Here is a 23,157-nt window from a genome sequence, read left to right on the forward strand (position 1 = left end):
ACTGGAGCCCATGGACATCTACAACGTAAATGCGCCGCCCACCTTGAGACATAAGCTCTAAGTATTGTTACAACGGCTGCCCCACCCTTCAAACCGAAACGCGTTACTGCTTCACGGCAGAAATAGGCAGGGTGGTGGTACCTACCCGCACGGACTCACAAGAGGTCCTACCACCAGTATCAAATTGTTTCAGCTACACGCACTTCTATAATAAGTTGATTGTACGGGTGGAACGAGAAAGGCGAAATTACTAAATAGTTTTTTTTTAAACCGACTTAAAAAAAAGGAGGTTATATATTCGACTTTTTTTTTGAAGTTATACTTCTTTAGGCGCGTTATGAAAAATTGATGAGAGTGAAATTTTACGATGCGCGCGCACGGTGACACAAAATTAACAGAAATGAAGTTGCCCACTAAATCGCTCATTACAATACGACCGACGTAGCTTGACGAGTCTGAATATAGCCGCAGGTGAACTTTCGCGCATGTACACTCGTAAATAAAAGTGTTATTAGCATTCATTATTTAGTAATAATATAAATGACAAAATTATTATTTAATATAATTCATACTAAATATTATTAAATTATGAACGTTAAATATATATTATTAATTATTTAATATATAAAAAAAATGAAATAAATTTAATAAAAATAAAGTATAACTTTTTACGCGCGTACATAAGTACATAAGCACCCTTTTTTTTAATGTGAGATAACTCAGATCGTAATGCACATAGAACACAATGTTGCAAAAAGCAAATCGAACGAGTTGAAATAAAAAATAAAACCAAGTGTAATTAATTATTATTTTTTAATTTAATAAAAATTACAATTTATTTCTCCGTAATGTTGTTAATTCGTTGTTATAAATTAAAAATACTAACGTCCACTGCATGTTGTACCGTAAATAGCGTCTCTAATGTTCGCCCTGTTGGATAAATAAAAGAATTTTTGTATATGAAGATGTCACGGCCTAAAGGTTAAGACGGTCGATCTACTAAAGCGATGCAACAATTCCCATGATCGAATCCCGCAGGCGGGTATACTTTTTTTATTTTTATTTTGTAAAGATACCTCAAAGGGACGATTTTTTAGCGAGCGGATGTAATTCTTCGGTAGACCAACTATCCGAATGTTGTTCGGAACTTGTATATACATGCAAGTTTTTTTTTTTATTGCCGGGTAGGCAGACGAGCATATGGCACACCTGATAATGAGTGGTTACCGTCGCCCATAGACTTCAGCAATGCCAAGGGCAGCGCCAAGCCGCCGCCTACCGTTAAGTACTCTCCACAAGCCTCGTTTGAAGAAGGACATGTCATAGCGCTCGGGAAACACCGTGGAGGGAGCTCATTTCAAAGCCGGATGGTGCGTGGCAAAAGTTATCACTGGAAACGCACTGTGAATGACCGCAGTGGCTCCAGGTAGTATGGATGAACTCTACTCCGGTGGCGGGCGGTGCGATGGTAAAAACGAGATGATGGTATCATCTCAAACAATTCCTCAGAGTTAATCTTGAAAATGTAAGCGAGATTCGGATGTCAATTAAGTCTGTAATACCTACCCGCCACAATATCAATTATGTATTTAAGGCATTCACATGAAATCTTTCTGCTATTAGGACCTAACGACATGAAAAAAAATGCAAACTCAAAAAAATGTGTAATTTGCACAATGAATTTACAATTGAGACAATTGACTTCATGTCTCATGGTGAGTGTCGGTAACTACGCTTTTTTTTTATTGCTTATATGGGTGGACGAGCTCACAGCCCACCTGATGTTAAGTGGTCACTGGAGCTCATAGACATCTACAACGTAAATGCGCCACCCACCTTGAGATATAACTTCTAAGGTCTCAGTATAGTTACAACGGCTGCCCCACCCTTCAAACCGAAACGCATTACTGCTTCACGGCAGAAGTAGGCAAGGCGGTGGTACCTATCCGTGCGGACTCACAAGAGGTCCTACCACCAGTACGCAACACAAGTCCAGCTATCACTCTACCAAGAACCTCATAATTTCACTTCGGCCAATAATAGCCTATGGCTAATGACCCCAAAACATTGAACTGTATATAATCAAGACATTTACCTGTAAATAAAGAAGTTATATTCGTTCGTGTCGAGCCTAGCATAACCGAAGCGCGGCAACGAATTCGCCATTAACCACACCTCGCCGTCTGTTATGTGAAGATCTGTCAAAAGAAATATAGAGTATAATTGTTATCGAAGTAGACTCAGCGGGAAAAAAAGAACGCAGATTTAATAAACAAATATAATAAGAATATGTGTGGCACTCGCCACTGCCGCGGTAAAGCTATTGCATAGCATTTTTTATCAACTTATGCAATTATAATTTGACAACAATAATTTAATATTCAAAACAATTTATAATAAGACCACGTTGTATTTATAAGCATTAACAAAAACAAAACATTAACTGTCCCCTTCACACTCATAAGCTAGACCGCGCGAGAGAGAGATGGGCAGACTTTTCATGATGCGCATGCAGTGTGACGTCACGCCACGCGCTTATTCACAAACACTACACAAGCGCAACGTGTGAATGAGTTGAACGCGAGCTACACGGTAGGCGGAGTGGGGGTGTTAGGTTTTATTTTAGTTACGGAATTTCTTGATTCAGTCACCGCGCTCAAAGCCCGCGATAAAAGTTATGGAATAGCTTAAAAATACGCGCAATTATGGAGGGTAGAGTAAGAAGGACCAGCTCAATGCATTAAAAGGTGTTCTCTGAAAGCTGAGCCAATTAAGTTGGCGCCACAGTAGCAAGTGGAAAGATTTAAAAACAGCGCCATAAACAATTTTTTTTATTGCTTAGATGCATGGACGAGCTCACAGCCCACCTAGTCTTAAGTGGTTACTGGAGGCCGAAGACATCTACAACGTAAATGTGCCACCCACCTTGAGATATGAGTTTTAAGGTCTCAGTATAGTTACAACGGCTGCCCCACCCTTCAAACCGAACGTATTGCTGTTTCACGGGAGAAAAAGGTAGGGCGGTGTTACCTACCCATGCGGACAAGAGGTCCTACCACCAGTAAAATATGTTGCTATTAGATTTGAATACCTGAAGGATAGCTCAGCCTTATGGCGTCTTTGGCTAGTATTTCCACGTTGCTCGGCGTCAGGGGCTTAGCGGTGTTCCAGCAGGAGAAGGCGTCCCTGCCGACTTCGGCGTAAAACATCACGTTGGTCTCCGCGTCATGGGCATGCATGGTAGATTGACTGTTCGGGCCGCGTTCACCGACTATCTGAAAGAATCGCGCAGATTTCAATCGATTTGATTGATTAATGGATTGATTGAAAATACATTTTTTTAAAGGATTTTATGACCTGGTAACTAAGACGTTTAGGTCATATCGTATCTTAATTTATATTCTTACTAGCTGATCCGGCAGACTTCGTAGTGCCTCAATCGATAAATAAAAGACCTATATATACTTTTGTATAAAATAAACTTAAAACAAACAAAAGCAATCCGTCCGACGGGGGACACATCAAAGGAAAAACGAAATTGTTATTTTTATTTAATTCCGAGCATTTTCATATTTATCTAACCTTTTAAACCTTCTTTGGACTTCCACAAATAATTCAAGACCAAAATTAGCCAAATCGGTCCAGCCGTTCTCGAGTTTTAGTCTGCGGGCACGAAACTTGCGATGGCTGAGCGATGGCGGCAGCGAGGCGACGCGACACGGGGCGGGCAGGTAGCGATATCTCGCGCGGGCACGAAACAAGGTGGCGGGCAGTCGCGCTCATACAGTGTTGTGCGAATCATGACTTTACGTCGAAAATAACTATTGGAGCCTAGTCTCCTTGATGTAAACTTCTTAGTTGAAATTATCAGCCATAAGTTGACGTCATTGTCAATCTATTTTATTCGTTATTTGTCAGTGTATCTAATGTAATCAAAGCAAATTTTACTGTTAATTTTAGCTTATTAAAACCTTATATTCAGTAAAGGTTTTCTCTTATTACAATTTAATAAGCTAAAAAAATAAAAAAATGGATAGATATCTCCGCCCTGAAAGGTTTGAAATCGACCCGTCAGATAGCTCTAGTACGAGAGCTTGGATACATTGGCGTAAAACTTTCGAAAACTTCATTTTCGTGCAAAAGCCGACCGGTCCAGAAACAGATGCACAGTCGGTTCGTCTGCCAGAAAAATGGGACAGCATAAAGTTTCAACTTTTGGTAAACCATATATCACCAAATATCTACACATATATAAGCGAAGCTACGAACTACGAAGAAGCGATCACAATACTGCAAAAACTGTATGTAAAACCAAAAAATCTGATTTTTGCTAGACATATGTTAGCAACAAGGAAACAACGACCAGAAGAAAGTATTGACACATATTTACAAGCTTTGAAACTACTTTCCAAAGATTGTGATTTTGTGGCTGTTGATGCAGAAACAAACAAAAACGATAGCGTACGTGATGCTTTCATATCCGGTATATCATCGCATAAAATCAGACAAAGGCTTTTAGAAAACTTAACTCTAACACTTGATCAAGCTTACAACCAAGCACTCTCTCTAGAAACTGCAGAGATCAACTCTCAAAACTTCAATACTGTCTCTTTAAATGCTGTTGCTCCAAAAGAACCAACATTAGTCTCTTCGAAATCACAAACTCTGCACAACGAGACCTGCTCTTCTGTTAATAATCCTCGACGACAAAAATGTTTCTTTTGTGGGGGTCAAATACATCCTCGTATGAACTGCCCTGCATTTGAAAAGACTTGTCAGCTCTGCAACAAGAAGGGGCACTTTGCCACTGTTTGTAGAAGCTCTTCTAAATCTACAAATTCTGTGGTAGTAGGTACTGAAGATCTTTCCGCTTGTATCACAGCAGCGTCACCTTCTTCATTACGTAAAGCTACTGTACCCGCTTATATTCGAGGAATAAGAGCAGAAGCACTTCTCGACACGGGCAGCTCCATCAGTTTTATAAATGACAACTTTGCAAGACTATGCGGGCTAAAAAGAAAATCCTGCAATCAGACTATTTCTATGGCCTCTCTTAATTATACTTCACAAGTAGAAGGTCAAACTTGGCAAACCCTGAAAATCGGAAATCATAGATATGATAATGTGAATCTTCTTATCGTGAAAAATCTTTGTGCTGATATAATTATCGGCCATGACGTCCTCGAAGAACATTCATCGCTAGAGTTCTCTTTCGGTGGGCCAAAACATCCACTTCAAGTATGTAACGTAGCTGAAGCATCAGTACCAGCTGTACCGCTTTTTGCGAATGTATCTCCCAACTGCAAACCTATTGCTATAAAGTCTCGAAGGCACAACAAAGAGGATAGTGAATTTATTAAAGAAGAAATCAGAAACCTTATAGCAGAGGGCGTGATTGAAGAAAGTAAATCACCGTGGAGGGCCCAAGTACTAATAACAAAAAGCGAAACTCATAAAAAACGCCTTGTAATTGATTACTCTCAGACAATTAATCGTTACACAGAACTCGACGCGTACCCTTTACCAAACATTGAGGACTTAGTTTCGAAAGTGGCAAAGAATACATTTTTCAGCCTAATAGACCTGAAAAACGCGTACCATCAAGTACCTATACTACCCGAAGAAAGGAAATTTACTGCTTTTGAAGCACTGGGAAATTTGTACCAGTTCAGGCGTATTCCTTTTGGAGTAACAAATGGTGTTTCGAGCTTCCAACGAACGATCGATTGGATTATAAGAAAAGAGAAGCTTCAAAATACATATGCGTACCTTGATGATATAACTATTTCTGGCCGTACTCTTGAAGAACACGATCATAACTTAGAAAGTTTTATGAATGCCGCAAAGAAATACGGTTTAACACTGAGTATACAAAAATGCAAATTTTCTCAAAAGTCAATTAATATTCTAGGCTATAATATTCAAAACCACATAATTAAACCTGACAATGAGCGACTCAAGCCACTGATTAATTTACCTCCACCAAGCGATTTACCGACCTTAAGAAGGACACTCGGCATGTTCGCAGATTATTCTAAGTGGATTCCAAAATTTTCTGAACGGATCCACTCACTTGCTAATACGACGATTTTTCCGCTCACAAGCGAGCAAATTAAATGTTTCGAAAGCTTGAAAAATGACATCGCAAAGTCTTCTATACATGCAATTGATGAAAATATACCTTTTACAGTGGAAACTGACGCTTCCGATCATTCCATTGCAGCAGTACTTACGCAAAATTCTAGACCAGTGGCGTTTTTCTCAAGAACGTTAAATTCAAGCGAACAAAACCATTCCGCCATTGAAAAAGAAGCGTACGCCATTGTGGAATCATTGAAGAAATGGAGACATTTCCTTATTGGTAGACACTTTAAGTTGGTAACTGACCAACGCTCGGTTTCTTTTATGTTTAATATGAAACATTCAAGTAAGATAAAGAATGAAAAGATTCAAAGATGGCGACTGGAACTTGCTGCTTTCAAATACGATATTATATACAGACCGGGGAAAGAGAACTATGCTGCTGATGCACTATCCCGAGTTTGTGCCACTGTAGAAACACGTACTGCTAAACTTTTCTCGCTGCATGAGGCTCTTTGTCATCCAGGGGTAACAAGAATGTTTCACTGGGTTCGCTCTAAAAACCTTCCCTATTCTATTGAAGAAGTCAGAACAATGACAAAATCTTGTCGAACCTGCTCTGAAATAAAACCTAGATTTTTCCGAAATACCTTTGATGACCAGAGGAAGCTTGTTAAAGCGACGGCTGCTTTTGAACGCCTTAGCATAGATTTTAAAGGACCAGTTCCAACAAATAATAATAACAAATTCATACTTACCGTGATTGACGAATTTTCACGTTTCCCATTTGCATTCGCATGCTCAGATGTAAGCTCGAAAACAGTGATTAAACATCTTAACAACTTGTTTATGATATTTGGCATGCCTTCTTACGTTCATTCAGATCGCGGAACAGCATTTCTTTCTGCTGAAGTACAGGAATTTTTACATGTTCGAGGTATTGCCACTAGTAGAACTACAGCTTATAACCCTCAAGGTAACGGTCAAGTAGAAAAATTGAATTCTACTCTTTGGAGAACGATTCTTTTGGCGCTGAAGACGAAGAATCTTTCGGTAGAAAATTGGGAACAAGTATTATCACAAGCCTTACATTCAATTCGATCATTACTTTGTACAACCATAAATTGCACTCCACATGAAAGAATGTTTAGACACCCTCGAAGATCTACTAACGGCACTTCTGTTCCATCGTGGCTTACAAATTCTGGACAAGTCTTGATGAAGAAATTTAATCGTACAAATAAATATCAGCCATTAGTAGAAGAGGTTGAATTGATACACAGCAATCCTGACTTTTCGTACATTCGGCTTCCAGATGGCCGAAAAACAACAGTGTCGAATCGTCATCTAGCACCATTAGGTTCAGAAAGGGTAGATCTGCGAATAGATAATGAACACACTATTGATTATCAGAACGTCGCAGAACCACTTCCGGAAACAGAAGACCAAAACTTGGAGATTCCTTCATCCAATGAAACGGGACCTGTGGTACTTGATAATAGCAGAGAGCTAGAGACAGAATTACCATCATCACCACCGCCGGAGCCAACACTTCGTAGATCTGGTCGCGTCCATAAAACGCCAGGATTTTTAAAAGATTATGTTTTAAAATAGTGCGGGAGAATGATGTAAACTTCTTAGTTGAAATTATCAGCCATAAGTTGACGTCATTGTCAATCTATTTTATTCGTTATTTGTCAGTGTACCTAATGTAATCAAAGCAAATTTTACTGTTAATTTTAGCTTATTAAAACCTTATATTCAGTAAAGGTTTTCTCTTATTACACTCCTAATGAGGGAATTACTATTACTTAGAGATGGTGTTCATCAAATAAATCAACGAAGACGCAATTGGGGATAAATTTCTACGCTTTATTACCAGCTAAGGTGTCATTTAATGAAATTTTAAATTCTTTGTTAAATTATAAATTCCTCATTATCAATTTCCATTACTAAAATAATAATTCAACACAACACTGTGTACCCGCGCAAGCGACGAAACCAAAGTAGTTTGTTCTCGTCGCTTCCGCGTCGCCGTCGCCCCATCATCGCCCGTACATCGCTCGATCGCCCCGCTCCGCCATCGCCCGTTTCGTGCCCGTCCCCATACTGTGCAATGCTTTTTTATACATCGCCGTCGCGCCGCTGTCGCCATCGCTCGGCCATCGCAAGCCTCGTGTCCGTAGGACTAACGAGCAGTAATTCATTTTTATTTGTTGAGATTGTTGTTAAATATTATGTCGTGTTATTTTGTTTATAACGGTCTGCACACTCGCCCGTTCCCGAACTTACATTGCCATCTCATAGGTACGCCATACCTATTTTAACTAATTGAAACCTCTAGTTCGGGACTATCAAAAGATTCCTGGCGTGATCCAACTCACTGAGTATCTGGTCCAGTAGTCGCTGTCTGAGGACGCGGTGCGGTTGTTCAGGAGGCACGTGGAGACAGCGAACTCGTGCGTGCTGATCAAAGGATGGAAGTAGGCCGTGTCGCATCTGTCTTCCGTCTTCTTTATAGTCAGACTGAATATTCCGTCGCTCCATTGGAACGACTGGCCTGAAATGAATACAGTATTCAGTACGCTTAGTGCGAGTTTGTTAACGTTCTCGATAGCGTAAAAGTTAACCCAATTTTGTGTGCAGTTGAAACAGCGCCCCTAGCGGCAAACGTACGCAAACGATCCCATTCCATAGAAATATGAGCTAACTTTTACGCTATCGGGAATGTTAAAAAACTCGCACTAAGCACACTGATGGCTTTGCAGATGGAGAATTGAAAAGGACGAGGTGGACTGCGCCACTCTTCGAACCGAAACGCATTATTGCTTCACGACAGAAATAGGCGGAATGGTGGTACCTACCCGCGCGGACTCACAAGACGTCCTACCACCAGCTGTGTGCGAATTGTTTGATTATGTCAATTTAGTGTTACTTCACGTCTTAATTAGTGTAACAACGGTGAATTAGTGACCGTTTAGCGTCCGCGAAAGGACACGGGTGTGGGTAGATGTAACAAAGTTGCCGGACGTGGCTTTTCGTGGTTCTTTTTTTTTATTGCATAGATGGGTGAACGTGCTCACAGCCCATCTGGTGTTAAATGGTTATCAGAGCCCATAGACATCTACAACTTAAATGCCGCCGCCCACTTTGAGACACGAGTTCTAAGATCTCAGTTTTTACAGTACAACAGCTGCTCCACCCTTCGAACCGAAACGCTACTGCTTCACGGCAGAAATAGGCAGGGCGGTGGTAGATATCCATGCGGACTCACAAGGTGTCCTACCACCAGTAATTACGCATAAGATAAATTTGCGGGTTTGATTGTTAATACACGTTATGTTATTCCTTCACAGTGGAAATCAATCGTGAAAATTTGTTAAGTATGTGTTTCATTAGAGTTTTTTTTTTTTTTTTATTGCTTATATGGGTGGACGAGCTCACAGCCCACTTGGTGTTAAGTGGTTACTGGAGCCCATAGATCTACAACGTAAATGAGCCACCCACCTTGAGATATAAGTTCTAAGATCTCAGTATAGTTACAACGGCTGCCCCACCCTTCAAACCGAAACGCATTATTGCTTCGCGGCAGGAATAGGTAGGGTAGTGGTACCTACCCGCGCGGACTCACAAGAGGTCCTACCACCAGTAAAATTGGTACCCGCCTGCAGGATTCGAACACCGATGCATCGCTACACACGAACGCACCGGACGTCTCATCCTTTAGACCACGGCGACGCGTTACGAACTCACCGGCGATGTTCAAGTTGCCCGCTATCGGATTGAAATGGAAGTAACTGTGCGATATTCTCCAGCTGTCGTTGTCCCTCAACGAGTACACGATGATGCCGTAAGTGGTCAGGTCCGGGACGTACGCGTGAGCCGTATCGCAGCCCGACTTCGTGTCGATCGTTACCGATGCCAGTCCTGGAGCGAAAATCATAGATTAAGTTTAACTTATAGGGAAATAAGACGGAGAGTTCATAGACATCGTCTACCTCAATGCTGCCGTCCGCCTTGAGAAATGAGTTATAAGTCTCCATTTTATACAACGGCTTCACGGCAGAAATAGGCAGTGGACTCACAAGAGGTCCTACCACCGCTAAGTTTGCATTACTGGTGTAAAGGCAGATTATCTAGTCACACCCCGCAGATAACCATAATTAGAAGGGCAGCAAAATATTTGAGAAGCCAAAATTTAAGAGTCTCGAAATAGTAAAGACAAATTTCAATTCCTTTGAAAATGAATTCAGATTATTTTTTATAAAAAATATATATAGATATTTAAATTTTAAATAAAAATATTGGATCAAAATTATGAATAAAATATATTCTAACATTAAGGGCGGCACGATAAAAGGTATTAAAGCGGCACTAAGCTTAAATCCATGCTGATAAAAACTGCAAATAGCTGAAGAAGTTTTTCTGTTATGATATTTTTTCCAGATTTCAAGCTATTTAAGCTCTCCTGTAAAGCTTCAATAAAAATCAAATAACCTTTCATCCCTCGATATATTCAAACTGGCTACAAATGATGGCTTCAGAAATACATAGAATTAAGAACAAAAGAATTAAACGCCACTTAAGCTTTGGTATTAAGAAAACGTAAAGTTCACCTGTTGGAGTGTTCTCGGCCGGTATGTCAGAGCTTTTGAACTGGTATCTGAATAATTCTCTGTCGGTATTCAAATCGAAGACTACGATGGCCGGTGGCTGTACTTGCTGATGATTGTCTGAAATGTTATTGAAAATGAACATGTATTTGATAAAACGCATTGATAGCATTGATTCTGTTTTTAAGACTATTGAGAATTCGTTTATTGATTACCCGGTCAGTGGATTCTCACTATTTTACGGGAAATTTCTGGAGATTCTACCATTAACCCTTTGACTACCGTGTAGGTCACCGGTGCCCTACGTTACGCATTGATATAACTTTTTCGATTTTTCTTTTCGATCTTCTTACTAAGGCGTCGGGATATCTAGAGACTTTGGGAAAGACGAATCCAAAGATACTGAGAATGAATCTATTTCTAAGAGACCTAAAATACTAAAACGTACATTAACAAACAAAAGTTAAGCAATCCTTAGGCGCCTTAGTAACAGAAATCAATATATTTAGTTCAGTGCGCCGCGTAGGGCACCGGTGACCTACATGTCAGGCAAATGGCTAATTAGCTTTATAAGGTAGCTTAATAAAAACAAATATTTCTCTATTTTTCTCTTATATTGGGCGGAGTCCTCCAAGTACACCACGATTCTGTCTGTTATGGGCGAACCAGTTTGAAAATTTGGACTTGATTGGTTTAATTCTATAACTTAATTCTATAACTGAAGTCGTCGTGGCCTAAAGGATAAGACGTCCGGTGCATTCGTGTTGAGCGATGCAACGGTGTTCGAATCCCGCAGGCGGGTACCAATTTTTCTAATGAAATACGTACTTAACAAATGTTCACGATTGACTTCCACGGTGAAGGAATAACATCGTGTAGTAAAAACCAAAACCCGCAAAATTATAATTTGCGTAATTACTGGTGGTAGGACCTCTTGTGAGTCCGCACGGGTAGGTACCACCATCCTGCCTATTTCTGCTGTGAAGTAGTAATGCGTTTCGGTTTGAAGGGTGAGACAGCCGTTGTGACTATACTGAGAAATTAGAACTTATATCTCAAGGTGTGTGGCGCATTTACGTTGTAGATGTCTATGGGCTCCAGTAACCACTTAAGACCAGGTGGGCTGTGAGCTCGTCCACACAACTAAGCAATAAAAAAAAAAAAACTTAAGCCTCATGTTCTAAGTTTGTTTGTTTATTTCGCTCCTCCTACTTACCGTCTGATTTTATTTGGCAGTGAGTTCGCCTTGGTATACCAGTATGTCCACTCACTATCACTATCACTCACCAGGTATCTCCAGTCTGCCAGTATCCACCATCCACAGTCTGCCGCATTCATCAGCTCGTGTTCTATAAACAGACACCAGAGAACTACCCTCCCTCAGGCTAGGGTAAGGCCTCAAAGCCGGCGACCGTGTATTGGAGTCCGTCGTTAGATCTACGTAATTTAACGTGGATGGTACACCTGCAGAAGAAGTCGGGATAAGATCACGAAGAATTGAAGGTTTTTTTTTAGATATGCTTCATGAAAAATGTAGCGCTGACTAGCATGTCATCTAGTTATAAACTTATATGATTTTTAGACAAGTGTAAGTAATAAGTGCTCTCGCGGTCTGTGCGGTTCCAAGCTTTAGTAGAATAGTACTAGTATAGTAATAGTAGTATATAGCTTAGAATAGTACTTTTGATGATATTTGTCCTGACGGGTAGCCTCAGAAGAGAACTAAAAAGACTATAATGAAACTTTATTAATATTAAATATTTATTAACAATCACGCCACGTTAACTGGTCCCGTGGTAAGTTCGTAAAGAACTTGTGTTACAGGTACCAGATAACGGAAATAAACGGAAATAAATATAAGGTTCTTATTATACACATACATATATTTTAATATACATCCATAACCCTGGAAAAGGCATTTTATATTTTTCTAAACAAATATCTTCCCTTGGCGGGATTCGAACCCGCGACCCCTTGTGTAGTTACCATGTCACTTACCACTACACCAGACGGCCGTCAAATGGATGGTTATGGATATATATTAAATATATGTATGTGTATAATAAAAACCTTATATTTATTTCCGTTATCTGGTACCTGTAACACAAGTTCTTTACGAACTTACCACGGGACCAGTTAACGTGGCGTGATTGTTAGTAAATATTTAATATTTAATAATACTTTATATCTCAATACAAATTAGCAAATCGAACAAAAATTAACCTAATCATTTTAAAAAACCTCGCAATCCTGACAAGAATATTACATCAGAGCAATAATATATCAAGGGGTGAAAGGCTATTTGGTTTAAGCTACATTTTTGTAACTTTACCGGAGAGCCGTGTACAGTTTAAAATTTAGAAAAAATATCATAACAAAATAACACCTTCATCCATTTCAATGGTGTAAACTTATCTGAATTCCAATTTAAAATATTGATTTGTTGATGCTGATACCAAATAAAACGCACCTTTAATTGCAAAGATAAATGTCGCGTGTTAATCGAAATGTCGCTTAAGCCAAATATTTTGTATCTTTATCGGCCCTTGATACGTCGTTTGCAAATTATCAAGTTAATTGGACGTCTTCAAGTCAATGACAATTACTTTCCGAGTCCTCACACACACACATATATATTTATACAGTTCGAGTTAATGGCTGATAAGCTTACCATATCTCCGTCTAGGGACTGTAATGAACAATCTGTCGCCAACCTTTTCAACACCCATTGGCACATTGTTATATTGAACGAAGAATCTTCCTGTTTCGTTCTCTGCAATAATAAGAATCTATAAGTAACTTGTTAATAAGGTAAGTTCTGTGAGCAACTTCTCTATGATTGTCTGTGCCAACCACTGAAGTATGTACTATATAGGTCTATGGTGCGAACTAATATATCGCGAGCTCTTAGTTACGCTGTCAAGGTATAATATTAATTTAAAATTATAAAAGACTAGCCGTACTCGCCCGCTTCGCTGGGCATTTAAAATTGACATTATTATTTATTGTCATTATTATTAGGGAGTCCAACACACATATATATATTAGCCTATCCATTAAGTACGTGTATTTTCTACATGGATACCAAGTTTCAAGTCAATCGGATGCATGGTTCAGTAGTTATAACGGAACATCCGTAAAAACCATTATAGACTTATATATTAGTATAGATATATGCTAAACTGTTCCTAACTATGCACGTCCTAACATAGCTATTAGGCACTTAAAGCTTGTATTGGACATCGTTAATGCTTGTTCAGAGGTGATTTCTACTGCGTACGAAAAATCCAGAAATAACTCCCTTGCTTAACAACATTAAGCAATGTCTTTCGACAGATAAATGTCAGAGAGTTCACCCATATCACTTGGAATCACTGCGATAGTTAATCCGATTGCAGAGGTAATTTACCCTTCGTGCCAACTTTAGAATTAACTCTCCTGTGTAACAACGTTATGCAATGTCTTTCGACTAACAAAGTTGTAACAGTTAACCCACATTACTTGGAATCGCTGCGATAGTTAATGCGTTTACAAAGATCATTTCTCCCACATATCAACCCTATAACATTACTAGGAATTACGGCAACGATTATTATTATTATTATGTATTAAACACTGCCACGCCTGGGAAGACGGCAGGACACACTCCGGCGAGGTGGGCAACAATCGGCCGGAGCGTTAGGGACTATTGGGAGAGAAACCGGCGAACTATACGGGCATTGTCGAGCAAGACTGCTTTTTGCATTTGGGCCACCACCGACTTCTTATTATTATTATTATTATTTAAATGTAATGCATTGTGACGCCTTGTGACAATGACTATTCTAATAAATAAATAACAATAAATATTTACTAACAATCACACCACGTTAACTGGTCCCGTGATAAGTTCGTAAAGAACTTGTGTTACAGGTACTAGATAACGGAAATAAATGTAAGATTTTTATTATACACATACATATATTTAAGATACATCCATAACCCTGGAAAAGACATTTATATTAATCATACAAATACCTTCCCTTGGCGGGATTCGAACCCGCGACCCCCTTGGGTAGTGACCATGTCACTTACCACTACATCAGACGGCCGTTGATATTAATACTTTCGCAAAGGTCATCAAACCCTATAATTAACTCCACTGTGTCATCTATAAACGAAATGTCCAAACCAAAATTAATGAACAGTAATTTATAGAATAAATAAACTCACCGACAGGCTTCACGAATGGTCTCACGATTTCGGGTCCTGTAATGATTAGCAGCATTTTAATATTCACGGTTCACGCAACTTTCGCGTGGCCACACGGAAAACCACATGGAAAACATTTCGCGATGAAGTTCAGGTCATTCCAGAGAAAGGTGATTCGAACTTCGAAACTTGCAATGTTATCAGGAGAGGGAGAGGGGGAGTGGGAGATGCGGAGAAGGAGAGCGGGAGGGAAGACGAGAGAATCTATATATTAATACGTAAAGCAAAAACTTTGTATCCCATTTTACGAAAATTGAGCCGACGGAGGAGTATGAAATTTCCCACACTTAGTGCACAATGCTAATATTTTTTTTAAATAATGCATAAAATATACATTAACTCAACAAAGCAGCAGAGCAGAGGACAAAGCCTAAAATCAATAACATTTTATCCAATTATTAAGGACAGTTTTTATGATAACATTAAGTGCTTTTTGGAAATCAATTTATTTTCCTACCTAAGCTGATTGACTTTAGAGGCTATTTCAGCTCATTGACGTGTAGATGAGCTCACTGGGCTCAAACCTGGTGTGTTACTAACATTGGTTCTAGCAAAAGCAGTGCTTCGCAGAATCTACCACCGGATCGGAAACGCGACCCACTGAGAAGATCCGGCGAGAAACTGAGTGGGCTATAATATAGGTTAATATACTCGTCGAGCCCTTCGTCGTAAGCGACGCGTTCGACGGGGACGGTGACCGGTGCTTGTGGTACCTAAAAGCACCGTTAATGGATCGGGAGGATCCGTAATGACGAGACATCGCTGATGACAGACCCTAGTCGTATTTCGAATTATTATTGATGTACTTTTTTATTTTTCTTAACAAGAATATAAAAAAATACGGCACTTACTGAATAGATTCCAACTCGGCCTGAGGGGTAGATCTCCGCGATTTGATACTGTCAAAATAAATTAACGCATCAGCTTAATGTACTGGAGTTATCCTTTATCGCTACCGCTGGGACGAGAGGTTTAGCTTAGCATTTTAGTCGGTTCTACCGAGTCGTAGAAGTAATTAAAACAGTTTTACAGTTATAATATCGTGTAGTAACTGGTGGTAGGACGTATTGTAAGTCCACACGGGTAGGTACCACATCAGATACCACAAAATTTTTACGATTTTATTATTTTATGCATAAATTTATGGACGAGACCATAGCCCACCTGGTGTTAAGTGGTTACTGGAGCCCATAAACATCTATAACGTAAATGCGCCACCCACCTTGAGATATAAGTTCTAAGATTTCAGTATAGTTACAACGGCTGCCCCACCCTTCAAACCGAAACGCATTAGTGCTTCACGGCAGAAACAGGCAGGGCGGTGGTACCTACCCGAGCGAACTCACAAGAGTTCCTACCACTAGTAATTACGCAAATTATAATTTTGCGGGTTTCATTTTTTATTACACGATGTTATTCCTTCATCGTAGAAGTCAATCGTGAACATTTATTGAGTACGTAATTCATTAGAATAATTGGTACCCGCCTGCGGGATTCGAACACCGGTGCATCGCTCGACACGAATGCACCGGACGTATTATCCCTTAGGCCACGACGACTTCAAGAAATCAAACAAATCACTTACGCTGATTCCGATTGTCTTGTCTGAATCCGCTGTCAGTTTGTCTCCTCCTTCTGTCAGTGTCAGTAGCGAATCGATCTTCTAAAACTGAAAAGTGTTACTTTAATTTAAAATGTTGTTAAAGACGGATAATTGAGCAAAAGCTATGGTTGTTGGTATGGTAGCTCGCTTTTTCCTCTCCCTGTCTCCACGGACGAGTGGTTCGCGAGAGGCTCTGTCTATTTTCTCACTCTCGCTCTTGCCAAATCGTATGTTTTCTCTCTAGCCGTAACGAATCTGTCGCGAGTGTTAAATTTTACTCTCAACGCGTCTAAAGAAGTTACACTTCAAAAATATTTAAAGACTTTAATATCCCTATTTAAATTAATATTTTAAATATTATTATACTATATCTGACTGAATTATTCCTGTTCATTGAATGACAGGTTACTGAACTTGTCTAAGAAAAATCCTTATTTGTCATTTAAGGACCATCCATTTAAGACCTTGCTCCTAGCTTAATCACAAGAGCTTTTTTTTTTCTCCTACCTATGCTGATAGCCTTAAGAGGCTATATCAGCTTCTCCTTGACGTGTAGGTGAGCTCACGGGGCTCAAACCGGGAGTGTTACTAACACTGGCCCTAGCAAGAGCAGTGCTTCGTAGAATCTACCACCGGATCGGAAACGCGACCCACTGAGAAGATCCGACGAGAAACTCAATGGGCATAACTTACTGAGTATGCTTTGTGTATATGTTACCGGAAATGTATGTAATCCGTCATTGTATACAATTCCTAGGAAATGTATGTAATTCCTAAAATCGCACGGAAATGTGTGAAATAAATTATATTATACTTACACATTACACATTTCCTAGGAAATCTATACATTTCCTAAATAGCAATCGGAAATGTAAAACATTTAAGATATTGGTGGGTACGCGGGGTCAGCGGGACGAGTCTTACACTACGGTCAGTTGCCAACTTGCAATCCACTGGAACCGGCCAGGGATTTAAGAAGTGCGTTTGCAAGAGAAACTGTGCTACATCAAGATGTCTGTGTTTTAAAAATAAAGTATTATGTACTTCCAAATGTCATTCGAGCTTACCCTGCAAAAATAAATAGCTATATGGACTGACAAAGTATTATAATATAAAGATTTACTTTTATACTTTGACATTTATAATTACTTAATTATCAAACTGATTACTTGCCAAATGAAAATTTGATTTTATAAGAATAAAATATAAGTTGATTTTGTGATACGTTAAAATTTAATAGATAGTTGATTTTAGAAGTTTTAATTAGTAAGATAATATGAATATATTATTATTATTTTACGGTATGACTGTTACCCGATTGTCTCAATAGTGTTATAATAAAAAAATATTATTAACAACGTGTTTTATTACAGAAAGCATTTACTTTATACATTTCCTAATACGATATTGGAATTATATACAATTCCGAGGAAATTTATACATTTCCTAGGATATCTATACATTAAATAGTTTTTCAAACAATATTTTATACATTTCCTAAATAGTATCGGAATTGTACACATTTCCTAGGATTTGTATACAATTCCTTGATTTCATACATTTCCGGTAACATATATAACATAATAAGCCATTCGAAATATATTGTTAGCAGTTGTAACACAACCGTTCCTCTGCCTTGACCGAATTTCGTAGCATTAAAAAAGAAATCTAAAATATCAAATAAACGATTAAAATAAAAACAAATTAACAATCATGAAATACTTTATAAAATACAATGGTTTTAAAAACGAAGATGCCTTTAATATGTAGATATATGTGTAATGTTGCGAAGGACCGTTGTTATGATTAATCTTGTCCAACTGAATCAGCAGAGAAACAAATATGTTTAGTTTTTTTATAGCTTAGATGGGTGGACGAGCTGCCAGCTCACCTGGTGTTAAGTGGTTACTGGAGCCCATAGACATCTACAAACGTAAATGCGTCAACCACCTTGAGATATAAGTTCTAAGGTCTCAGTATAGTTACAACGGCTGCCCCGCCCTTCAAACCGAAACGCATTACTGCTTCTTTTTTTTTTTTTTTTTTTCCTGCCTATGCTGATAGCCTTGAGAGGCTATTTCAGCTTACCCTAGCTTGTGTAGGTGAGCTCGCGGGGCTCAAACCGGAGAATTGCTAACACCGCCCTAGCAAGAGCCGTGCTTCGCAGAATCTACCACCGGATCGGAAGCGCGACCCACTGAGAAGATCCAGCGAGGCGAGAAACTCAGTGGTCTGTGTCTGTGGGTTAATTCGCTCGTCGAGCCCTTCGTCGCAAGCGACGGGTTCGACGAGGACGGTGACCGGTGCTTGTATTGCCTAAAAGCACCGTTAATGGATCAGGAGGATCCGTGATGACGTGCTTTGGGCGACGTCGACGGTTTACCAATCGGTCTACAGGATCGGGTATGTAGTTTCCGGCGGCCACGACAAGAGGGTTCTCATGTCGTGCCGTCTTCTCAAAGTGGCGAAGCGATGCCGACTGTGGATACTTACTGACGGGGATACTGCTTCACGGCAGAAATAGGCAGGGCGGTGGAACCTTCCCGTGCGGACTCACAAGACGTCCTACCACCAGTACAAGATACATATTCTTGTATAGTCGAACTTAGTTAGATTTAGGTACATTTAATGAATTATTTATCTATAAAAAAAATTGTTGTACAGTTGAAATCTAGCAAACCATTGTATTTTTATCCTGTACGTACCACGGAGATTCAATACCCCAGGGCAAGCTAACATAAAAATGTTGTATTTGTAAGCCTAGCGACGTATTTTAGAAGGGGCCAGCGACGCGATGTTTGAGAGCCACTGGACTAAGTGAATTCCGTGTATTGAATGAGATAATATTTACCTACTAATAACATGTTTTCTGACCTTGAAATGTAAACAGTTTTGTTGCGATGCAACTATTCATGAATATCAGTTATTGTACGTTTTTGCCATCACAAAATGACGTTGCAAATAAACCTGTTTTAAGAACACTTACATTTTTGATTGCACAGGACTGTTTTTATAGTATTGTAATATAGAATTCTCGGCAAGATGCAGGTCTGATCTTTGGTCTGTTTGTGTACGAGAAGAGCTCGGGATCAGTACAGAGATGCAGAGGACTGTGTCTATAGTAGTGTAGTATAGGACTCTCGGCTGGATGTAGGTCGGATCTGTGTCTGTTTGTGCACAAGAAGAGCTCGGGATCAGTACAGAGCTGCAGAGGACTGTGTCTATAGTAGTGTAGTATAGGACTCTCGGCTGGATGTAGGTCGGATCTGTGTCTGTTTGTGTACGAGAAGAGTTCGGGATCAGTACAGAGCTGCAGAGGACTGTGTCTATTGTAGTGTAGTATAGGACTCTTCTAGATTTACTCACACAGGTTTCCTTGTATGTTATAAGTCAGTTGCTTCCAGGCGAACACTTCGGTTAATTTCCCGACTTTCCTGCTCATCAACTGACCGGAAGCAGTGACGGCGAGCAGCAAAAACAATAGGAAAACCTTCATTTTGATGATCTAAGCAAAAAAAAGAACCAAATCTTAATGTGGTTTTTTTTTGCGCTGATTTACAATGCACGACACTGTAATATCAGTTTAGTTAGTTTGAAATAGAACAAAAACAATAAAACGCGTTATGTTGCATTTTTTTCAAGGGCGCTCGCGGCTTTTAAGCTCGCGGAGAGCAAGCTCGGATGTGCTTTTACGAAAACCGTCCCCGAGAATGTTTCTAGTTAAATCGATTATTTAAAATGAGATTTTTGAGGAATTTCTCGATAAAGACGCAGAATATTAAATGTCATTTGTCTAATGAAATACTTAACAAATGTTCACTAATGACTTCGAATGAATTACCTCGATTGCACAAAAATCAAGGAAAACGCAATAAAATATACCTAATTAGCGTAATTACGTAGTAGGTAGGAGTTCTTGTGAGTCCGCGCGGGTAGGTACCATCACTCTGCCTGTTTCTGCCGTGAAGCAGTAATGCGTTTCGGTTTGAAGGGTGGGGCGGCCTGTTAAAATTGAGACCTTAGAACTCATATCTCAAGGTGGGTGGCGGCATTTACGTTGTAGATGTCTACGGGCTCCGGTAACCGCTTTCGAACTAGAAGATATATCCTTCCACGCACGGGAGGTCCCACCATCCCCTTAAACAAACTATTTGCTCCAATAATCTTCCGTAAATAAATGTAAACTTATTATTGCTTAGACGAGTGATCTAGCTCACAGCCGTCCTGGCGTTAAATAGTTATTCTTCATTGACATCAACAAGAGACATGAGTTCTGAGGTCTCAGTTTTACAGTCGCATTATTGCTTCACGGCAGAAATAGGCAAGATGGTGGTACCTACCCGCGCGGACTCATAAGACGTCCTACCACCAATAATTACGTGCAGATTGGATTTTTATTACATGTTATTCCTTTGCCGTGGAAGTCAATCGTGAAGATTTATTGAGTACGTATTTCATTGGAAAAATTGGTACTCGCCTGCGGGATTCGAACACCGGTGCATCGCTACATACGAATGCACCGGACGTCTTATCCTTTAGGCCACGATGACTTCGAAATGTATTTAGCGAATTTTAAGAGAACGAACAATTAATGGTGTAGTTATATAAACAAGTAATTATTAAAAAAAAAAGTGTAAGTATCGAGGGATGAAAGGCATTTGTTTAATGAATATTTTAATAATTAATATAATTAGAGGTCCCGCAGTAGTCGAAATTCGACTATAATTAATTGGAATTGTAAGATTGTACACATACTATAATCACAAATTTCACCAAGACTACACACTATAAAAAATAATAACAAAGACAAACAATATTTAATCTATTCTCAATTTGACAACAGACGTCAAGAACAAAAGTTTGACAATAAATAGTATGCATGCGTGTGTGCGTCAAACAAATGGTACGTAGTGTGTGTGATGTTTTCTTTATTGATTTAATGTATCTTTTATGCATTATTTTAAAAAAAAAATTAGCATTGTGCATTTCTTCTCTATATTCTCTATAAGTGTGGAAAATTTCATACTCATCCGTCCGCGCAATTTTCGTAAAAAGGGATACAAAGTTTTTGCTTCACGTATTAATATATAGATAACAAAGCGACATTTGTCTTGGGAATTAAAGGCCTGTTTTATTTGGTATCAGCATTGACAATTCGATGTTTTTAATTGAATTTCAATTAAGCTTACTCCAACAAAAAAATTCTTCATATATTTGAATATATGAAGAATTTTTTTGTTCGTTATGATATTTTCTCGAAATTTTAAACTATAAATGGCTCTCGTGTAAAATAGCAAAGATGTCTCTTAAACCAAACAGCTTTTCACCTCTCGAATTATAATTAAAGTTTAAATAAATACAATAAACTTACCGATTAATAACTAATTAAATTTTAGTGAAGTATAAGTATTGTTATCGATGTCTTGTTCCTTGCAGGTGATTCTATCGACTGGTGCGAGGTATGTTGCTACAAGCTATTTATTTGCTTCGATTTGACCTATGAATTAGTGATGCGATGTTATATCGATATAATGGTTTATCGATATCTCATTTTAGTCGTTCCCCGTTAATGTAATGGGGGAAGATCGATTTGTGTTCTATGTTCGGGTGGTTTTTACTGGTGATAGGACGTCTTGTGAGTCCGCACGGGTAGGTACCACCAACCCGCCCATTTCTGCCATGAAGCAGTAATGCGTTTCGATTTGAAGCAGGGTGGGGCAGCCGCTGTAACTATACTGAGACCTTAGAACTTATATCTCAAGGTGGGTGGCGTATTTACGTTGTAGATGTCTATGGGCTTTGAGCTCGTCCACCCATCTAAGCAATAAAAATAAAAAATTCCACGTGATATTCCCGAAGCGTTTTAACTCTGCCAATGCCGGTCCTAAGCCTGGAGGAGAAAAGAGGAGGGTTTAGCTGGAGTTCGACCTTCCCTGTCTGTCAACGCCGAACATCGGGCGGCGGTCAATTAGCCGGACCCAAATAAAGCTTCAGCGATCTCCAAAAACTAAATCTCTTAAAAAAGCACTGCCGTGGAAAGACGTCGGACCCCATCATGTGTATTTTCTAAAGAAATGCCTATGACTATATTTTCCCAAGAAAGCCTCATGAGTATATTTTCCCAAGAAAGCCTCATCAGTATATTTTCTTAAGAAAGCCTCATGAGTATATTTTTCTCAAGAAAGTCTCATGAGTATATTTTCCCAAGAAAGCCTCATGAGTATATTTTCCCAAGAAAGCCTCATGAGTATACCTAGTCAGGTCATAAATTCTGTCACATGTTTAATGTAAAATAATTGAAACAAGTTTATTCATTATGTAACCATTCATATACCAAAATGAACTTAACAAAACATAGATTCTTATGACACTAAAGTTTATTCAAAATGACCTCCGTGATTTTGAATACAGGCCTTCAATCTGCGCGGCCAGTCGTCTATCGCAGCACGAACGAGGTCCATGTCAATATCGGCGGCTGCCTTAATCAAGGATGTCTTGAGTGACTCCAAATTGGGATGAGGCTTTGAGCACGCCTTTTCCTCCAAGTGTTGCCATATCTTGTAATCTAACGGATTCAAATCTGGACTGGAGGAGGGCCAGACTTCGTGC

At 39.3% G+C, this 23,157-nt stretch overlaps 1 protein-coding gene across 1 annotated transcript; it reads right to left on the minus strand.

Moving 5' to 3' along the window:
• Positions 1-799: 799 nt before the first annotated feature.
• Positions 800-22,010, minus strand: Y-fa (yellow-fa). The gene is made up of 13 exons (XM_089730752.1): positions 21,920-22,010; positions 19,915-20,053; positions 16,531-16,614; positions 15,797-15,844; positions 14,907-14,942; positions 13,366-13,467; positions 11,982-12,158; positions 10,698-10,814; positions 9,835-10,008; positions 8,466-8,641; positions 3,092-3,275; positions 2,096-2,198; positions 800-930 (listed from the first exon to the last, which is right to left on the minus strand). Exons 2-13 carry the CDS (start codon positions 20,042-20,044, stop codon positions 882-884), a joined length of 1,380 nt encoding a protein of 459 aa, XP_089586878.1. The 5' UTR covers positions 20,045-20,053; positions 21,920-22,010; the 3' UTR covers positions 800-881.
• Positions 22,011-23,157: the final 1,147 nt, after the last annotated feature.

This window comes from Bombyx mandarina, chromosome 11, assembly GCF_030267445.1.
Source record: "Bombyx mandarina strain Sakado chromosome 11, ASM3026744v2".
NCBI lineage: Eukaryota > Metazoa > Arthropoda > Insecta > Lepidoptera > Bombycidae > Bombyx > Bombyx mandarina.

Excerpts from the sequence above, each read along its gene's own strand:
- Y-fa (XM_089730752.1), bottom strand. The coding sequence starts at position 20,044 with ATGAAGGTTTTCCTATTGTTTTTGCTGCTCGCCGTCACTGCTTCCGGT. Across the intron at positions 13,468-14,906 it reads ACCATTCGTGAAGCCTGTCG|AGAACGAAACAGGAAGATTC; the intron begins GTGAGTTTATTT and ends TTATTATTGCAG. Across the intron at positions 3,276-8,465 it reads ACTACTGGACCAGATACTCA|ATAGTCGGTGAACGCGGCCC; the intron begins GTGAGTTGGATC and ends CGATTCTTTCAG.